The sequence below is a fragment of the Canis lupus genome, chromosome 16 (genome assembly GCF_048164855.1).
Source record: "Canis lupus baileyi chromosome 16, mCanLup2.hap1, whole genome shotgun sequence".
NCBI classification, from domain to species: domain Eukaryota; kingdom Metazoa; phylum Chordata; class Mammalia; order Carnivora; family Canidae; genus Canis; species Canis lupus.
This window is the reverse complement of record NC_132853.1, coordinates 10900534-10917993: the sequence shown is the minus strand read 5'-3', so window position 1 is coordinate 10917993 and position 17460 is coordinate 10900534. Positions and strand designations below refer to the sequence as shown.

General features: G+C 56.2%; 1 protein-coding gene across 6 annotated transcripts in view; it reads right to left on the bottom strand.

Annotated features, from left to right (window-relative positions):
• The window catches only part of VAV2 (vav guanine nucleotide exchange factor 2), a 168586-nt gene that overhangs the window by 73663 nt on the left and 77463 nt on the right, over window positions 1-17460 (bottom strand). For all 6 annotated transcript variants that reach the window (XM_072778566.1, XM_072778569.1, XM_072778572.1 and 3 more), the window contains exon 3: window positions 9699-9757. In XM_072778566.1, the coding sequence (XP_072634667.1) occupies window positions 9699-9757 (59 nt within the window). The remainder of the gene's footprint in view (window positions 1-9698; window positions 9758-17460) is intronic.

Below are 17460 nucleotides of genomic sequence, written 5' to 3'. Positions count from 1 at the left end.
ACATGAAGCCGTGTGAGCAAGTCACGCATGCTAGCTGCTGGAAGTGAGCCACCACTGGCACTTGGGGGCTCTTTGTCGCTGCTGCAGGACCTGGACTTCAGGAGCAGCCGATCCCGAGGAGGGACAGGACGGATGAGAACCACGGTGACAAGAGCAGCCCGGGTGACATGGGAGAAACAGTCCCTTTGCGACCAGAGGCCCACTGCCAGTGAGGAGAGACACCAGCCTCTGGCTTCAGGGGGCACTGGCGGTGCACGCAGCTGGATGTGTCCAAAGCACCGGGAAAACTCTTGCGAACCAATGGTGAATCTTACCGTGTGTTTCTACATTTATTTTGCATCAGGCCATCCCCACCGCAGGGAGCCCAGCTTGGGGCTAGAGAGCATGGCCTCCTAAGGACAGGCCCCCTCCCAGGCCACAGCCCCAACATCGCCCCCGTGCCAGGACATCACCCCTGCCCCGTGGGCACTTTCAATGACCCCACATCCCTTCCGCACGTGTACAAATCCCACAGCATGACAACACTTTCTGCTCGGTCTCTGAAAAAGAGCTGATAATGTTGCACAGCTGCCCTGATAAATTTTTAATGGTGATATTTGCTGAAGAAGCAGGCTTTTATTGTTTGGCTCATCACAGAGTGAATTCATCTTTGCTCCCCGGAGGGAAGGACGGAGGTGAGAGGACTCTGGACCCAGGACATGTGGACATGCGCATTGCCCCCCAACAACCAGTGCTGCTGGGGACAGGGGCCCCACAGGGGCAGAAGCCCCTGTCCTAGGAGGCCCAACCTCCCTTCCAGCTAACCGGAGGGGGTCTCTAAACACCCCAACCCCCCCTGCAGGCAGGTCTCGGGGCAGGGGCTGCATAAGGACAGAGCTGGGGCTTGCAGGGGTGTCCATCAGTGTCTGGGAAGTGCAGCTTCACACCCCACACACCAGGCATGCTTGAGGCTGGGGTCCCCCACCTGCCCTGGCCCAGAGCACACGGTGCTGGGGTCCTGGGGCCGCCAATAACCGAGGACCACCAACTAGGTGACTTACACTGGCAGAAATTCATGCTCTGAGTACTGGAGGCCTGGAGTCCTAATCCAAGGGTAGGACCGACCATGCAAGGCTCTAGGGAGGCTCCTCCTGCCCCTCCCAGCTCCTGGGGGCCCCAGTGTCCCTGGGCTACAGCCCGGTCCTCCAGCCTCCGCCTCCATGCTCACACAGCCCCTCCTCTGCCCATGTCTCTTTTAAGGACACCTGCCACTGGATTAAGGTCCACAGGGTTTTCCCCAGTGAGCCCATATTCACGGGCCTGGGGCCTATGCTGTTAAAGCCACATCCAGCCCACACCCACCCACCCCGGGATCTCCTGACCAGGGAACCACCAGACAGGGCTCGCTGGCCCTGGGCCCACACCACAGGCTCTGATCATCAGTCAATGGAGGCCTCTCTTTCAGAGGTAGGGAAACAGGCCCTGGGCTGAGGCACCTGCTGAAGAGCACAGCAGTAGCCAGACCCGAGTGTATCAGGGCTGGCCCCTCACCTCGTGCCCCTGGGGTTCGGGTCATGTCCCCCGCTCACCCCACCTTGCCCTGCATCCTGCCGCAGCATGTCCACCCACCTGTGACCAGGGTCCTGTGTCCATCTCCTTACCTGACAGTGGCCGGTTCTGGCTGTGTCCCAGTGCCTGGCCTAGGGCCAGACATCACCAGCCACAGACAGATGAGTGACTGACTGACTGAATAAATGAATGAGCAAGTAAAGTAATGAATGAATAAAAAGAGGTGACTGCTGACTTCCTTAGGTAAAGGACCCTGGGAAATGGATGCTCCTCAGCCTCAGTTTCCCCACACGTAAAAAGAGGGATGAAGGGCTCTTCCAGCATGAAGGTGCCAGGCTGTGGATGCCAAGCTGTGGGAGCTGGGCGAGGGGTACGACACTCAGCCCTGGGGGCCTCATGAGTCTGCAAGGGTCATGGCAAATGTGCTAGGCCCCTGTCCTCTGTCATTTCCGTCTCACTGCCCAGCGCAGACCGGTCTTAGCCCAGGAGGCAGCTCACACTTCCGGGATTTTCATCGGACAGTGATTCTCTTGTCTGGGCACAGGGACATCTGTCAGCAAGGAAGGCCAATGTGGGCACCAGGGACATCTCCCCCGTCATGATTCCGAACATGGGCACCCAAGCTGCCCTGGGAAGGCCCCGGGGGGGTGCTGGTGTGACGCTTACGAGCCACAAATTGGGGCAGATGCTTGCGCTTGGATGCATGCTGTCCCCTGACGTGTTCCATGAGCACCTTAAGTGGAGCGGTAGCCCTGGGCTCCTGCAGCTTGGGCACCATGGCGCTAGTCCTCAGGCAGAGCCTACACACCCCCCCACCAAACGGGAGGTAGAAAATTCACGCACGACCTGCTTCAGCCCACTCAGCCCTCCTGGTGGGTGCAGACCCCCATTTGCAGAAGAGAAAACCGAGGCAAGCGAGGTGGCCCCTCCCCCTACCGGGGCCTGTGCTGAGCACTTGGTGGAGGTCGTCTAATCCTCACAACAGCTCCAGGAGGGAGTTTTAACTATGACCCCACTATTCCAATGAGGCCACATGGGCTCAGGAGCAGGAAACTAACAGGGCATCCCGCCACCACCCAGGTCGGCTGGGTCCCCTTTGTCCACCATCCCCCCCAAGGAGCAAACACAACTGAGGAGCAGATGGGGCCTCACATTACCATGCCAGACCTTAACTGAGCCAGAGGCCGTGGGCTTTGTAGCTCCACGCTGAGACCAACCAAGCCACGTTCACGTGAAACAGGCAGAGGGAGGATCGACGATAGATGGACAGACATGTAGACAAATGGGCGGGTAGGTCGGTGGGGAACAGAGAGACACATGGATAGGTGGATGTATGAGCAGAAAGGTGATGGATGGATGGAATCAGAAGGAAGGATGGAAGGACAGATGGGTGGGTGGAAGGATGGATGAACAGATGGACAGATGAGGGATGGATGGGGGGAGAGGGACAGATGTATGCATGGAGAGCTGACTGGTTGCATGAACAGAGGATGGGAGGGAGGGGGAGAGAGGGGACACAATAAGACCGTGAGAGCAGCCAGGGGAGCATGCTCCATGGGTGAGCAGACAGCAGGACAGAGGATGGCAGAGGCAGCCCGCCTGGCCCTAGAGCCCTGGGTGGGCGCAGGGCCCAGCAATCGGCTATGCTCCGGCCCTTGACAGCCCCCGGGAAGCTGCATCTGGCCGTGCACGGCCCTCCCACAGGCAGCAGCTCCCCTTGGCCCCCCGCACAAAAAGGGCCGAGTAATACACTTTTGAACAACTAACGTGTCTTTCCAGCTCTGGTGCCCACCGTGAAGTGGCGGAGAGAAGCGCAAGCAGGTGTTCCCTGAGTTCTTTAGCAACTGGGTAAGGACATGAGGTAGGGTCCCTCCCGAAGCCCGTGGTAGGGACGGACTCACTCAGAGTCACCTGGCCACCATGCGTCAGGGCCCACACTAACGCACGCTGTCCGGGTCTTCCCCACCGTCCTGACAACAACCCCATTCACAGTGGCCACAACTCGCATGCAGGTGGCAACCACTCAGGTGTCCCAGGGAGGAAAGGGCGGGCACCAGGTAACAGGAAAGGTGGTCAGCATATTTCGTAAAAAGGGCATCACATGCCTCTTGGGACCTGGTGACAGGTGCCACCAAGATCAGTGTCTGGCTCTCCCCTCTGCCCCCGGGGCTGTCCCTCCTCTCCGACAGTGGGTCACTGTCACCAAGTAGGGGGGTGGAAGGATCAACATAATGGTCCTTCCCAGGAGGGGCCAGCTCAGAAGCAGGATAAGCTGGTGTCACTGTCAGGTGAGTGGAAAAGGCACCCACTGCCCCTGCTGCACCCTCTTCCTCACTGGAGTGGTCGCTGCCATGGTGGCCCCCCTCCTCTGAGGCAGGTTCTGGGTGCCACACACACCCCGGGACAGGGATGGGCAGGGCGGGCCAGGCAGAGGCACACCCAAATGTGCTCCCTCACCCTGGGGCCCGGCCCATACGACACAAGCCGCCTTCGCTACCTGAGGTATCCCCCACTCCCACCCCTAGTGACATCGCCATCACCGGCCTGGCTGCCACGCCAGATCCAGGATCATTAAACCAGAAGGTCCCTCCCTCCCCATCCCTACACCCTCTCTTCCAACACCTCCCAGGCAGGACGGCCACACACCCGCCCTCCCACCCCTGCCTTCACCACAAGGAGTACCATCCATTCTTAAACCTTCAACGGAGCCCCCAGGAAGGATCTGGAATACACTGGGCACCCCCTGCCCCAGCTGGCATACAATGTCTGTGTTCAGATTCAGCTGCTAGCATGCCAACGGACAAGAAGATACCAGAATGCAAGATACCAGACTGGTATGCAAGAAAAGAGAGCGAACAGGCATGCACACACCAGGCACATGCACACACACGTACCAGGTGACAAGGCCCATTCTGCCCAAGCCGGGAGGCCTAAGCAGTGGGCCTGGCAAATGTGGGGAGAGAGAAAAGCCGAGGCCATGGGAGTGAGGGGGCAACTGAACCAGGCTGGGGCTCGGTGCTTAACACGGATGCCATCCTCCCTGAGCTGTCGTCACCTGGCTCCCACCCCAACTGGGCAAGTGGGGCAGGCACCAGCTGGAGAGCTGCCTTGTGTGGCCAGAGCACACTGTGGGAGGCCTCACTTGAGCCCCTCCTGGGAAGGGGAACAAATCCCCAATGGCCGAGGATGCCGGCCCCATCATCACCACGGAAGGGAGAGGAACACGGGCTCTCCACGCAAGACAAGCGGCCAGGCGCTTGGTGCCACCAGGTGGGACACTTAGAACTATCTTGCTGGCAGAATGAGCTAAGCATGTGAAAACAGCCACTCTCCGTCCAAACCTCTCGTGCAGTCCAATTACCTGGAATTAACCAGGTGGCACCAGACGGGAAAGGGACACTGGCAGGGAGGGGCCCATGGAGAGGCCTGGGGATGGTGCCCAAGAGCCACAGCCGTGTCCACAGCCACAGGTCGCCTCGAGGAGTGGCTGGGGCTTCACAGCACCACGGGACCTTTGCTTAGGAATGGCTCCTTTGAGGCTGGAGGGAAATCCCTCCTCTCCTCCCTAGGATCGCGGAGAGCACTGGGTCCCTCACGCCCCCGCAGGCTCCCACTGAGACACTCACTTCAGGACAAAGACAGGAGACCCCATCTTTACCCAAAGCGGCTGTGCCTTTTCTCTGCAGCCCATGAGAACTTCTGAGTTCCCCAGACACACACAAAGTCCAAAGAGCAGGTCCTCTACAGCCAAGCAATGAGACGAGAAGTGCTTCTTTTTGGTTCCAGAATGCTCTCCTGTGCTCAGATTTGGATCAGGGTGCGTCTGACATTCTGAGAATTCACTTCAAACAGGAAAAGCCGTTCCATCTGCTGGGGGTTGGGCAGGGGTGGGGGCATCCAGTCTTGCCCACCCCTGCCCCTGCCCCTGCCCCCTGCCCCCTGCCCTGACTGCCTTGTAGCCCGGCCTCTCTCAGATGGGGCTGGGGCTTCCCAGACTGCAGCAAAAGACCAAGCGTGAGGAACCCCAGGCACCCCAAATTAACTTTCGACAGCAGAGTTTCAGGGTGACAACAAGCAGGAGGCCCTGTGATGGGGAAGCAACAGGGCCAGTCCCAGCAGCCACTCCCCTCTCAAGGCCTGGCAGCCCTCCCCCACCCCCCAGCCGCTGCTTCTGCATCGCACAAGGGGCGGAAACCCCGCCCTCCAGGAGACAGCCACTCAGGCAAGGCAGGCATCACTGCCACCGTGCAACCATGGTCTGTGCCATGGACACCAGGATGGGACTCAGCCTCTGGCTCCACGGGGACTCGTGGGTATGTTTTGGATAGAAAATAATCAAAATATCAAAGACAATCCAAAAGAACTGAAGCCCGGGTATCTAAACAAATATGAATGTTCACCATAGCGCGATTCACAATCGCCAAAGGGTGGAAGCAACCCCGTGTCCATCAGCCAATGATTTGAAACCCCAAATGAGGCCCATCCCTACGGCAGAATGCTATCCCATCAAGAGGAGGCATGAAGCCCTGATGCGCCACAGCCCGGAGAAGGAAGCAGGTCCCAAGAGGCATGTGATGACCTTTTTACGAAATATCCCTATCAGGCCCATCCAGAAAGCTGAGTGACAGATCCAGGGCGATGGCACAGGGGAGGGGCGTGGATGCCTATTAGGGACGGGGTTTCCCTTCGTGTTGGAGAATGTTCTGGAACCAGACAGAGGCGGTGGGCACACAACACTGAGAATGTGCCAAATGCTACTGAACTGTACACATTAAATAGGTTAGATTCACAACATGGGGTGGGGGACCTGGGTGGCTCAGCGGTTGAGCATCTGCCTTCAGCTCAGGGCGTGATCCCAGGGTCCCAGGATCAAGTCCCACATCGGGGTCCCCGCAGGGAGCCTGCTTCTCCCTCTGCCTGTGTCTCTGCCTCTCTCTGTGTCTCTCATGAATAAATAAAATCTTAAAAAAAAAAAAAAAAAAAAAAGACTTATGTCATGGGATTTTTGCTTCCATTTAGTAAAAAGATAGCAGAGAGAGGACAGCGGCCTAGGGTAGGGGAATGAAAGACAGGGTAGAAGCCCAGCGAGGATCCAGAGCCCCCCACCCCACCCCTCTCCACAGCGCCAGGACCCTTGCAAAGCTGCCTGCATACACTGCCGCCGCACAGGACACAGCTGACTGGCCGGCAGCTCTGGAGGTGAACAGTCTGAAAAGAGCCTTAGGGGCTCAAATCAAGGTGTCAGCAGGCGGGGTCCCTTCTGGAGGCTCCGGGAGAGAATCTGTTGCCTTTCCTGGCTCTTAAGATGCCAGCATTCCTCGGCTTGTGGCCGCATCACTCCAACCTCTGCTCCACCATCACATCTCCATGCTCTGCTCTGACCCTCCCACCTCCCTCTTTTACTTACAAGAAAAATGACCTCTGGTTACTTGTAATTACTCTAGCTACACCTGCAGAGAATCCCTTCCCTGTCACACAAGATCCAGGAGCCAGGAAGGGACTGTGGCTTTCAGGGGCCCCCTCTCTGCCCACCACCCCAGCCAGCGCCATGGGCATCCATGGAACATCAAGTGCTGCACAAGTGTATAGAGGAAACTTCCCAACCTACAGAAGAAGAGACAGAGGCTCCAAGAGCACCCTTGCTAAGGCTGATGGGTGAGTAGGTGGCTGACAGAGGAGACCTTCGAGGGCTGAGGGCCCGTTGGCCTCACCTGCAGCTTCAATGCCTGGGAGAGTTCTGCCTTTTGCTCTCTCATCTGTCACCAAACGGGACATCCCTCCCTCTGGAGGGCCAGCTCTAGCTGTGAGGAGGACCTGAACCACCCCCTGATAACCGGCGGAGCCGGATGACTTACCAGGGACCCCCCACCCCCAACGCAGCCTCCCTTCTGATCCTCCAGCCGGCACCAGGATGGGGCCCCCAGATTAAGTCTCCTATTCATCAGTCTCTGAGAAGTATAATTAGGGCTTTTATGGAAAATCAGCTCATTATGCAAAGTGCAAGGGCTATAAAAATGATCATTTTTCTAAAGGAGCGTGCTGGGCTCCTATCCAGCCTGGCAAGAAACTGGAAAGACTCTCTTCGGGCTGCAGACTCAGTTGACTAGTTTTTCAAAAAAGGAAAGGGCTTGGCCACACCGAACCCTTTGGTAATTAGGGACACTGGGAAACCTTCTTAAACGAGGAGCTAGTTAGTGTCATAAAGGGCTGGTGGTTAGTGCCCAGTCACCGGTGGAAATCACAGCCTGTTTGGGGGGACTCAGGGCAGCCCCATCATGTTGCCGTTTCCTGAGCTCATGGGTGGTGGTGGTTGGGGGGGACGCTCCTGTCCCCAGGGGCTATGGAGGGAAAGGACTCCAGAAGAGCCCTGGATTGGGGCTCAGATGAGGAAGGGAAAGCCCAGGGCAGGAGAGGCCCAGAGGACAACCCGTCGTGAGGGCGAGGAGGCCATGCAGGTGGGAGACAGGAGAGCTCCCCTGACCTCCTGGGGCTGCAGACACCTGCTAACACCTCCTTCCTCTCATTTCCTCCTCACCACCCCCAACCCAGCTGCACAGCAGGATGACGTCAGCCTCCTCCGGGCTGAGGGGCCTGGAGCCACAGCAGAACTGCCCCATCCAGGGCAAAGCCAAAGGGGCTCATCAGCCCCAAGAACAGAACCGGGTTCCCGGGACCCAGGCCCTGCTTCAAGGAGACATGGATACAGAGAAGAGATCACGCTCCAGCCTCTTACGAACGAGCACATAACAGCATCAACTTTCATCTCACGCCCTTCATTCCGGCCCACTTGTGTGCACACACATGCGTATAGAGAGACCACACTCAACAGGCTGGGAAGTGTACCCAGAGCACGGTATGGGCAGGGGCAAGCCCGAGAACACACAGGTTTCTGCAGAAAACCCAAACCAAAACTATGTGCTGTCTCTATATCCAGAAATAACACACTCATTCTTGATTAAGTTTTTAAACTGTCCCTATTACAGGCCTCACAGAAGCTACACTGCAAATCAGCATGTGCAACTGGGGGGCTGGGGGGAGGGGGGCGGCTCCAAGGTGCAAGCGACCTCCTAGGGTGCAAGCGGCCTGGTGGGTGCAGGAGCTTTGTCTCTGTAGCCTCTACACCCCCAACAACCTGTCCTGACCCTGATGTAAGAAACAACAAAAGCAAAAGTCCCCAATTCAACAGAATCTCTAAGTCATCTGAGAATGTAACAGCAAAACGCATCCTGGGGGTGGGGGCAGTGGTCCCTAACCTTCCCATCTGTCCCAGTGACTCTCTGACCCCCGGCGAACAGCCCCATCAAGGGGCAGCTGTGCTGGCCTGGAGGCACCTGGCACCGTGGTCCTGGGACCCGAGCCTTTGGGCACACAGTGTCCCCCAGAGACAACACCGGGGAGGGGGGCACCATAGCAGACCACCCTCACCATGTTACTTGCACCCGGGCGTGACCCCACACACTCCACCCTAGGGCTGGGCTACTTCTGTCTTCCCAAACCCCTCATCCCTACCCTGCCAGCCCATGGCCTCCAGAGACACCGAGGCAGGGCAGGTCCTCTGCTCATCCCCACTCCATCTGGAACCTAATCCTCGTTGAGATGTCTCCCTGACCCCTCAGCTGTGGGTCAGAATCGGCAACCACACGTTCTCATTGGGGCTGCCCTCCCCCACCCCCACTGCCTGCGTGTCAGAGACCAGAGGCCAGACCACAGGGGTCACGGGGTTCTCTGAGGCTGAGCTTTGAAAGCCAAAGGGCATTAAAACTGGAGGTGATATGTCCTGCCGAGGGACCCGGGGGCCCCCAGACCAAGCAGGCCAGCTCCCCAGTTATGGTGCGCAGGGAGTGCACTTCGGTAGCCAATGGTCTATGAAAGGATTAATTTGCTAATCTTATTACCGAAATCGAAAGAGATTTTGCACCCATCCGTAGAACACGTGTGCTCGATCTCCCTGGTGGGAACTGGAGGCCCTCCCCCTGCCCGCCCCTCCCCACTGCTGCCAAGAGGCAACTCGACACCACATGGAAATTCATGCATCAGATGCAGGCAGAGCATATCTGCTGCAGACTCGGGTGGCTGAGGCCAGGCATGCAGGTGGCATGCGGTGGCGGGGAGGACAAGGGGCCATCACTTGGCTGCGCCGGCGAGCTCACCTGATCCCTTTGTTCTGTGCCACGTGGTGCAGGGAGAGTCTGGACACGGCAGAGATGACCTGGGGAAACCAGAAAGACGCTTCTGTAATTCCACAAGAAACCAGAAAGTCATCACAAAACCGTAATGAAGGGTTGTGTGCACACAGAGCTGTTCACTAAGCACGTTTCATCTTGGGAAAAACACATACACACGCACAGCGTAGCATTTTCAGGGAGGCCAGGTAACTATTTTGAGTGTATCGTGCACAATTTGTCATTCCCATGCACCAGCGTGAGTGAGGGCTGCTAGGCTCCTGTGGGAGAGGAGCGGGGCTGGGCTCGCCCCCTCCCACCACCACCCCCCCCCCCCCGCCCTAACCAGCCACGAACCACTCACTGGGCCTCATTCTCACCCACACTACAGTCGGCCCTGCCGGGGCCGCAGGAGTCCTAATGGGCGACACGCTTCCAATGTGCTCACCCTGTGCTGCTGTTCGGTTAATGGCACATCCACAGCAGGTGCTGACCCAGTTCAGAGAGGCCCAGAGAAGTTAAGTGACTAGCCCCAAGTCACACAGCAGCACGGGGCGCAGCGCTGACACAAACATCCAAGCGTGGTACTCCTTCCTCGTGAGCCCCTCCTCTCTTCACATGACTGCTGAAACGGACACCCAGCTCCCGCAAAGGGTCAGGCCAGGTTCAGACTGTGTGAGGGAATCCAAGCAGTATCTCCCCAGACCCACCAACCTGTCCAGATGATAGTGCTGACGTGCTCTGCGATGAGCAGAGGCCAATCCTTCTTTGGCTGCCCCTGACCCTGCTCCGTCCTGTCCCGTCAGGGCCCACCCACCTCCCAGCCTCAAAAGCCCCAATGCAGGGACTCCGCAGATCCTTCCAACAGACAGTGGGCAAGGATGAGGTTCCACAGATGATTACTGGTAAACTGAGGCAGGGAAAGGGAGGCAGTTGCCCCAGAGCACAGAGTAAAATCCACATGAAGTGTTCACAATTCATCACAGGATTTACGGGGCCCCTGCCATGCCAGACATCACACTCAGGAAACAGGTGTGATCCTCAACTTTGAGACTTCCTTGTATAAGTGTGCATGAGTCCATCTGTGTGTGTGTGCATGCAATTGCCTGTGTGCAAGACTGTGTGCACTGCACGCTGCATGTACACACGTGCTTGTGTCTTTATATGTGTAGTCACTGTGTGTGTGCATATGTAATCTGTGTGCATGTGCACATGTGTATGTGTGTAGTCTATGTGTGCTTGTGTGTAGTCTATACATGCATGTGTGCTTGTGTGTGTGCATTTGTATAGTCTGTGTGCTTATATGTGGCATGCATGTGTCCTTGTGTATGTGCACGTGTACATAAATGAGAATCCATGAGAACTGAAGTATGTGCATTGCATGTTGTGTTGTGATCTGTATATCAATGTGTGTATATAGTATGTATATATGCATGTGGTCTATGTGTGCTTGTGTAAGTCTGTACATGCATGTGCTCTTGTGTGTGCATGTGTGTATAGTCTGTCTGTAATATATGTGTGACTGTGTATTGTGTGCTTGTGTGTGTGCATGTGTATAAGAGTGTATGTAAGCAGTGAGCATTGCATGTGTGTGTGTAGTAGTATGCTTGTGTGTTTAAACTGTGTGTGCATGTGTGCACATGTGTGTAGCCTATGTGTGCTTGTGTGTGTGTAATCTGTGTGCACATGTGTCACCTATGTGTGCCTGAGGACCGGGAACACGGCCCATGAGGACCACCTGCTAAATTCACAGACACTGGCTGCTGGCTGCCCCAGGAACCAAGCCCACTGGGCCTTTTATGGGCAGCCTCCTGGTGAATCCTCACACCCCACAAGGCTGGGCCTGCCAAGCACATTTGGGAGACTGGGAAACTGAGGCAGGATCTCTTGCCTAAAGCCCCCAGCTGAGACACGTTCCACAGACTTCCCTTTAGGCTATGCTTCTAGCCACAATTTTTTTAAAGGGAGGGAAACCCCAAGGCATACAGAAGGCCCCTTTCTCAGACAGCAACAGGCTGCCTTGGCCAACACGAGCGGAGTGCTGTGAGGGGCCTTCCGGCAGGTGGTCACAGCTCAGGGGCTGGGCCCTGGCAGGTAGGAATCTGCGGAATGGGGGGGTCCTCTGTGCCGCCCCAGGTGGGACTCCACTGGCTCACACACAGCCTGCCCACCAAGGCCCATACTTGTGTGCTCCAAGGGGCCTTTCACAAGCCATGAGCAATTAGGCTTCGGCTGCTATTCTTGGCTGTTGAGAGCTCTAAACATTTAGGGATGATGACAATCACAGCAACATTGCTGCATGTGATAGAAGCTAGAAATGTCAGGGCTTGGAGGGTTTGGGCACATAAGCCGCCCCTCACCCTCCGCGGCAGACAGTGTTCAGCACCTGCCCAACTCCTCCCCAGCCGGCCAGACACAGGCTAGACACTTGCTGGCAGAGCCCACCCACGGCACCAGTCAGCAGTCAGCACGAGCCCGGGACACCCAGCCTGTTTCCTGACCCAGAGTTAGGGCGAAGGCTGTGCTTCCTGCAGGTGGAGCCCCCAGCAGAGAGTAGCCGCCGCAGGGAAGCGAGCCAGAGTCAGTGCCCAGGTCCCCGTCCCCAGGTCCCCGTCCCCATGTGTCCACAAGCCTGTGGCCCCGGCAGACATGGTGGCTTCTCTGGCAGCCCTGTGCGCGGCAACCCCAGCCCCGAGCTTGCAGACACTACTCTGGGCTGGAACGTGTCATCAATGGTCGTGAGAGACTCAGCTCCGGGTTCCTGTGAAGCCAGGGGCAGCTCCTTAGATGGGGTTAAGTGTGCCCCTCTGTCCCTCGGTCCACCTGGGCTGCAGGCTCCCTGGCTGGCATCTGTACAGGAAGGGGAGTGCGAACCCCACCCTACAGTGACCGAGGGCAGGGGCTGCTGGGAGCAGGTGTGGGGCCCCCAGAGACAGTCACAGGGTCACACGAGGGGTGGCAGCCGCCCCATGTAGAAAGACAGGGTGCAGGGCGCATCTCCCTGCAGGGAAGGGAAGCCCCGGCATGGCTCCTACAGTACCTCTGGCCAGGCAGCCCCATCCCAGGACGGAGCAGCTGGGCCCTGATCAGATACCTCCAAGCCCACGGCTCCTTGAGCTCTTCTGAAAACGTAAATGTCAAAGGATGACATTTTCCCAACTTTTCTCTGCACTTCTCGTCTGCATCCCAGTTAACGAACGGAAGGAGCACACACGTACCATCTACCCTCCTCCCCACATACAGCTGGCTCAAGGCTCTGGGCTCAGCAATCCACTGAGCACTTCTCAGGGTCATGGACTGTGTGCATGGGGGCAGGGCAGAGGGGGCGACAGTAGAAAGACGTGTCCCAGAGGCCAGGTCCACGGGGAGGAGCCCCAGGCACCCCCAGTGAAGGACGTAGATGTGACACTTGGAGGACAGGAGGTGGAGGTGTGCGGTGTGCACCCTGGGTGGACGGCTCAGCTCTGCCCCCGCTCAGCCGTGGCCTGCTCTGACCCCACACTCTCTACCAGATCTACGTTCAGGTGCACAGACCCCCGGACACCAGTGGCCAGCCAGCTTCCTTGCACTCACCAGCGAAGTCTCACAATGCAAACCCCCAGGCCCACCCCCCAGATGCCCTGGAGTGGATGAGTCCAGGTTGGGCACCCCAGTGCCCCAGATTGGGTCAGACAGGCAGCATCACACTCTCGGTCAAGGCATGCAGGAGGACAAGGAGAGGGACCTGAGTGTCTACCTCGGGATGGCCTACAAAGCACAGAGCCGCTGAAGGGTGAAGTGGGAGGAATGGATGGTCAGGCAGGGTGGGCAGGAGGGACTTCTGGGGAAAGGATGTGTGCTCTGGACCCCAGGAAGCTGAAGGGGGATCCAGGGCAGAGCAGTATCCAGGGTGGACCTCACCATGCCTAGAGTTCTAGAATGCGACTGCCAGGACCTCTGCCACTGGGCACCCACTGTCTCCCCTGACAAGCAACAGGTTCACCAAACTTGTCCAGCTAGACCCCGAGGGTCCCCGAACCAGGGCAGCACCCCATGCCAACCTCTAAGCCTCGGCTTAGAATCTCACCCAGTCGTGGCGAGGTAGGCAGGCAGCCTGTAGGACAGGTCCCTGAGGGGCAGAATGACCTGGCAGGGCCACCAGTAAATCCTTCAAAGAAGGGCGGTGGGAACCATCCCAAACTCCTGGCTGGAAGGAGCAAGCCCTTGCTGCCCTGGTGGCACAAGGAAGACCCCAAGTTTCTGCTCTTGGATACGGGGAACACTTGAGCTCCAGAGGTATTCTGGCAGCGATTTACAAATGCTTTTAAAAGATCCAGCAGCAGCCTGGTTGCCCAATACCAGAGTCCCGGAGAAATAAAGTCAGGCACACCCACACGGGGTATTCTGAGCTGCCTTGTAAACTGATGTTGTAGAAGGGGTTTTGTTGACATAAAATATATTCATATATCCCTTCAGTGAAACAAACAGGTAGTAAAACATGGACAATCACTAAAGTCTAATTTTTAAAATTATATACTGAAGAGGGCTGGGCATAAATGCACAGAGCAGAGGCAGTGACTGGGTGGCTTTGTGCGGTCGGACTCCTGCTTTGCCTTGGCTGTAGTTTTACGGTTTCCTACAATGTACAATGGGGGGCCAACGTTATCAAAAAAAAAAAAAAAACTCTGCTGGTGTTCACTCCTGCCCCCACTGCCCAGGTGCAGGACCTCCCTGAATTCTCCTGTCAATAAAACATGCTATTCAAAACAAAGCCTCTGGCTCTGGGCCCTGTGGTGGAAACACTGGACAGGTTTAGTCCCAATACACCAGGGCCATCACAAACCAGTCATAAGTCACCACTCTCCCTCCCTTACCCAGAGCACACAGTGGCAGGCCCCCCATTCAAGCCACAGCCAACAGGCGACCAATCAGGACCCTCACTCTTGTGACACTGAGGAGTGCTCAACGCGGCACACAGGGATCTTCTTGAAATGTACCCGCATGTGAAGGTGCGCCTTTGAACTTTGTATTCCAAGTACCTGGCACACAGATGTCACCTGGCAAATGTTGACGTGGCTAGATGATGGATGGATGGCTGGATTCATGGGGACGTGCTAGGATGGATGAATGGTTGGATGGATGGATGGATGGATGGATGGATGGATGGATGACAGATGGGAGGAAGGGAAGATGGATGGATGGGAAGAGGAAGGGAAGATAGAGGGATGGGAAGAGGAAGGGAAGATGGATGGGAGGATGGATGGACAGATGGATGGATGGATGGATGGATGGATGGATGGATGGATGGATAAATGGATGGATGGGAAGATGGATGGATATGAGGATGGATGGATGGATGGATGGATATGAGGATGGATGGATGGATGGGAGGAGGGGAGGACATATGATGGATGTATGGGTGGGAGAAAGGGAGGATCGATGGATGGATGGATAGAGTATAGAAGGAGGACAGGTAGATGAAGGAAGGATAGATGGGAAGAGTGAGTTACTTAATAACAGAGGAAGGCTCACAAGACTCCAGACTCTCCCTGCATTCCCAGAGAGGGGTTTCAACACCACAGTGGTCTGGGAGCTCCTTGAGTGTTGGAGCTGAGCTGGGCTCACTCCATGATGCATGCCCAATGTCTTCACAGAGTAGGCCCATCAGCTACAACTCCCGCTGGAGAAACCAGAGACTTTTCTGCACTCCTTCTGGGTTGCTCAAGCAGGGACCTGCTTCTCAGGAAGATTTGGGCCACCCAAGGCCCCAAGCTCATTTCAGACAGAGACCTGGAGACTTGGGAACAGGACAGAGCAACTAGCTCCTCCTTACATTCCACTGCCCTGTTCATATTAAAGTTCCACCGGGGACAACTCCCAGGGTGGCACAGGTATCCTCTTTGCACTTCATTCCTCTCATGCTAAAGGGAATGATCTGCACATCCTACCCAGCCCCACTACTGTGAGCCTGCCCTGGGGCACAGGTCTGTGCCAGACCCATCAGGGCATCACATGAAACTTCTGAGCCCCAGGAGGGTCCTTCCCATGACAGACACTGGACTGGACTGACTGCTCATTCATTTTACAGACAGGAAACTGAGGCCTCATACTGGGAAACTTGCTCAGGCTCACACAGCTGGTCAGCAGTGGCTGAGAGACACTCCTGTTACCCACCCCATCAAACCTTGGGCGAGGGAGGGGTCCATGACAAAATATCATTCAACCTCCACACTCTCTTCCCCTACAGGGCAGGCAGAGGCCGTGGCTCCAGGAGTTCACAGGAACACAGTCTGGCTGGGCAGAGGATACCCACTGCCACTCCAGCTCTCCACAGGCCTCCTGGACACCTGACACTTTTCATGTGCCACATGCAGTTTTTTCCAAGCTCTTCTGGGGCCAGCATCACATCTGACCTTTGAAACCGGGCTCTGAATTGCCTCCTCACATTTTACAGGTGAGAAAAACCAAACTATGGCCCACTGAGTTTATATGATGGGCATAAGCCAGAGTAACTTCAGGAATGCTCAGAGAATGTCTGTATATGGGTAGATGGGTAAATGGATGGGTGCATACATGAATGTGTGGGTGTGCTGGTGAATGGATGGGTAGGTGAGTGGATGTGTGGGTATACGGATGGGTATGTGAATAGACGGATGGGTACATGGGTGAAGGGATGGGTAGATGTGTGGGTGTGTGGGTATATGGATGAGTATGCAGACAGAGATGGATACACGAGTGAATAGATGTATAGATGGGTGGGTGTGTGGGTATATGGATGGGTATGTGAATAGATGGTACCATACATGGGTGAATGGATGGGTAGGTAGGTGGGTGTGTGGGTGAATAGATGAGTGTGTAGATGAATGGATGGGTGGTTGGTGAATGGATAGATGGGTAAATGTATGGCTATATGGATGGCTGTGTAGATAGATGGATGGGTGCATGGGTATATAGATGGGCGTAAGGATGAATGGATGGGTTGGTAGGTCGGTGGATGGATGGGTAGATGATGGGGATGAATGGATGGGTGTGGGGGGTGAGTGGATCAGCGTGTGGATGAATGAATGGGTACAGAGATGGATGGTGTGGGAGTAAGTGGGTAGGGGGATGGATGGATAAGTGGACAGAAGATAGATGGACAGGCAGACTCGGCAGCAAAGATTCCAAGGAGAACCTGCCTCCCAGAGCATAAGCCAGAGTGACTTCAGGCTCAGTTGATTCTGGCTCAGGTCAGGGTGGTAAGATCTCAGGGTGGTAAGATCAAGCACCATGTCGGACTCCGTGCTCAGCACAGTCTGCTTGAGAGTCTCTCTCGCTTTCCCTCTTCCTCTGCCCCTCCTCTCTCTCAAATAAGTCTTTTTAAAAGAGAGAGAGAGAGAGAACCTGCCTCCCAACACCCATTTCTTAACTGTCAGAATATAAGCTACCACCTCCTGAACACTTAGTACATCACGCACAAAGGTAAACAGGACACAAACGTGATTCCCATACATATTACCCACCCCCAATTCCCCATTATTAGATGCAAACCCTGGGGACTGGACAGAATGAGGACCCTGTCCCAGGTCACCCAGCAGTAAGTGGCGATTTAGGAACTAAACCCAGATCTGTGGGACCCAAACCTGCACTTCTACCCAATGTAACCCCCAACAGGAGCTTGCAGCTGCTCCTTCCTCTGGACCTGCTGGACCCCACTTCCCAGCCACTCCTGCAGTTCCTGGGGTGCACCCACGAATGGGAGCAGATGTCAAGTCGACCACTTGCAGGCCTG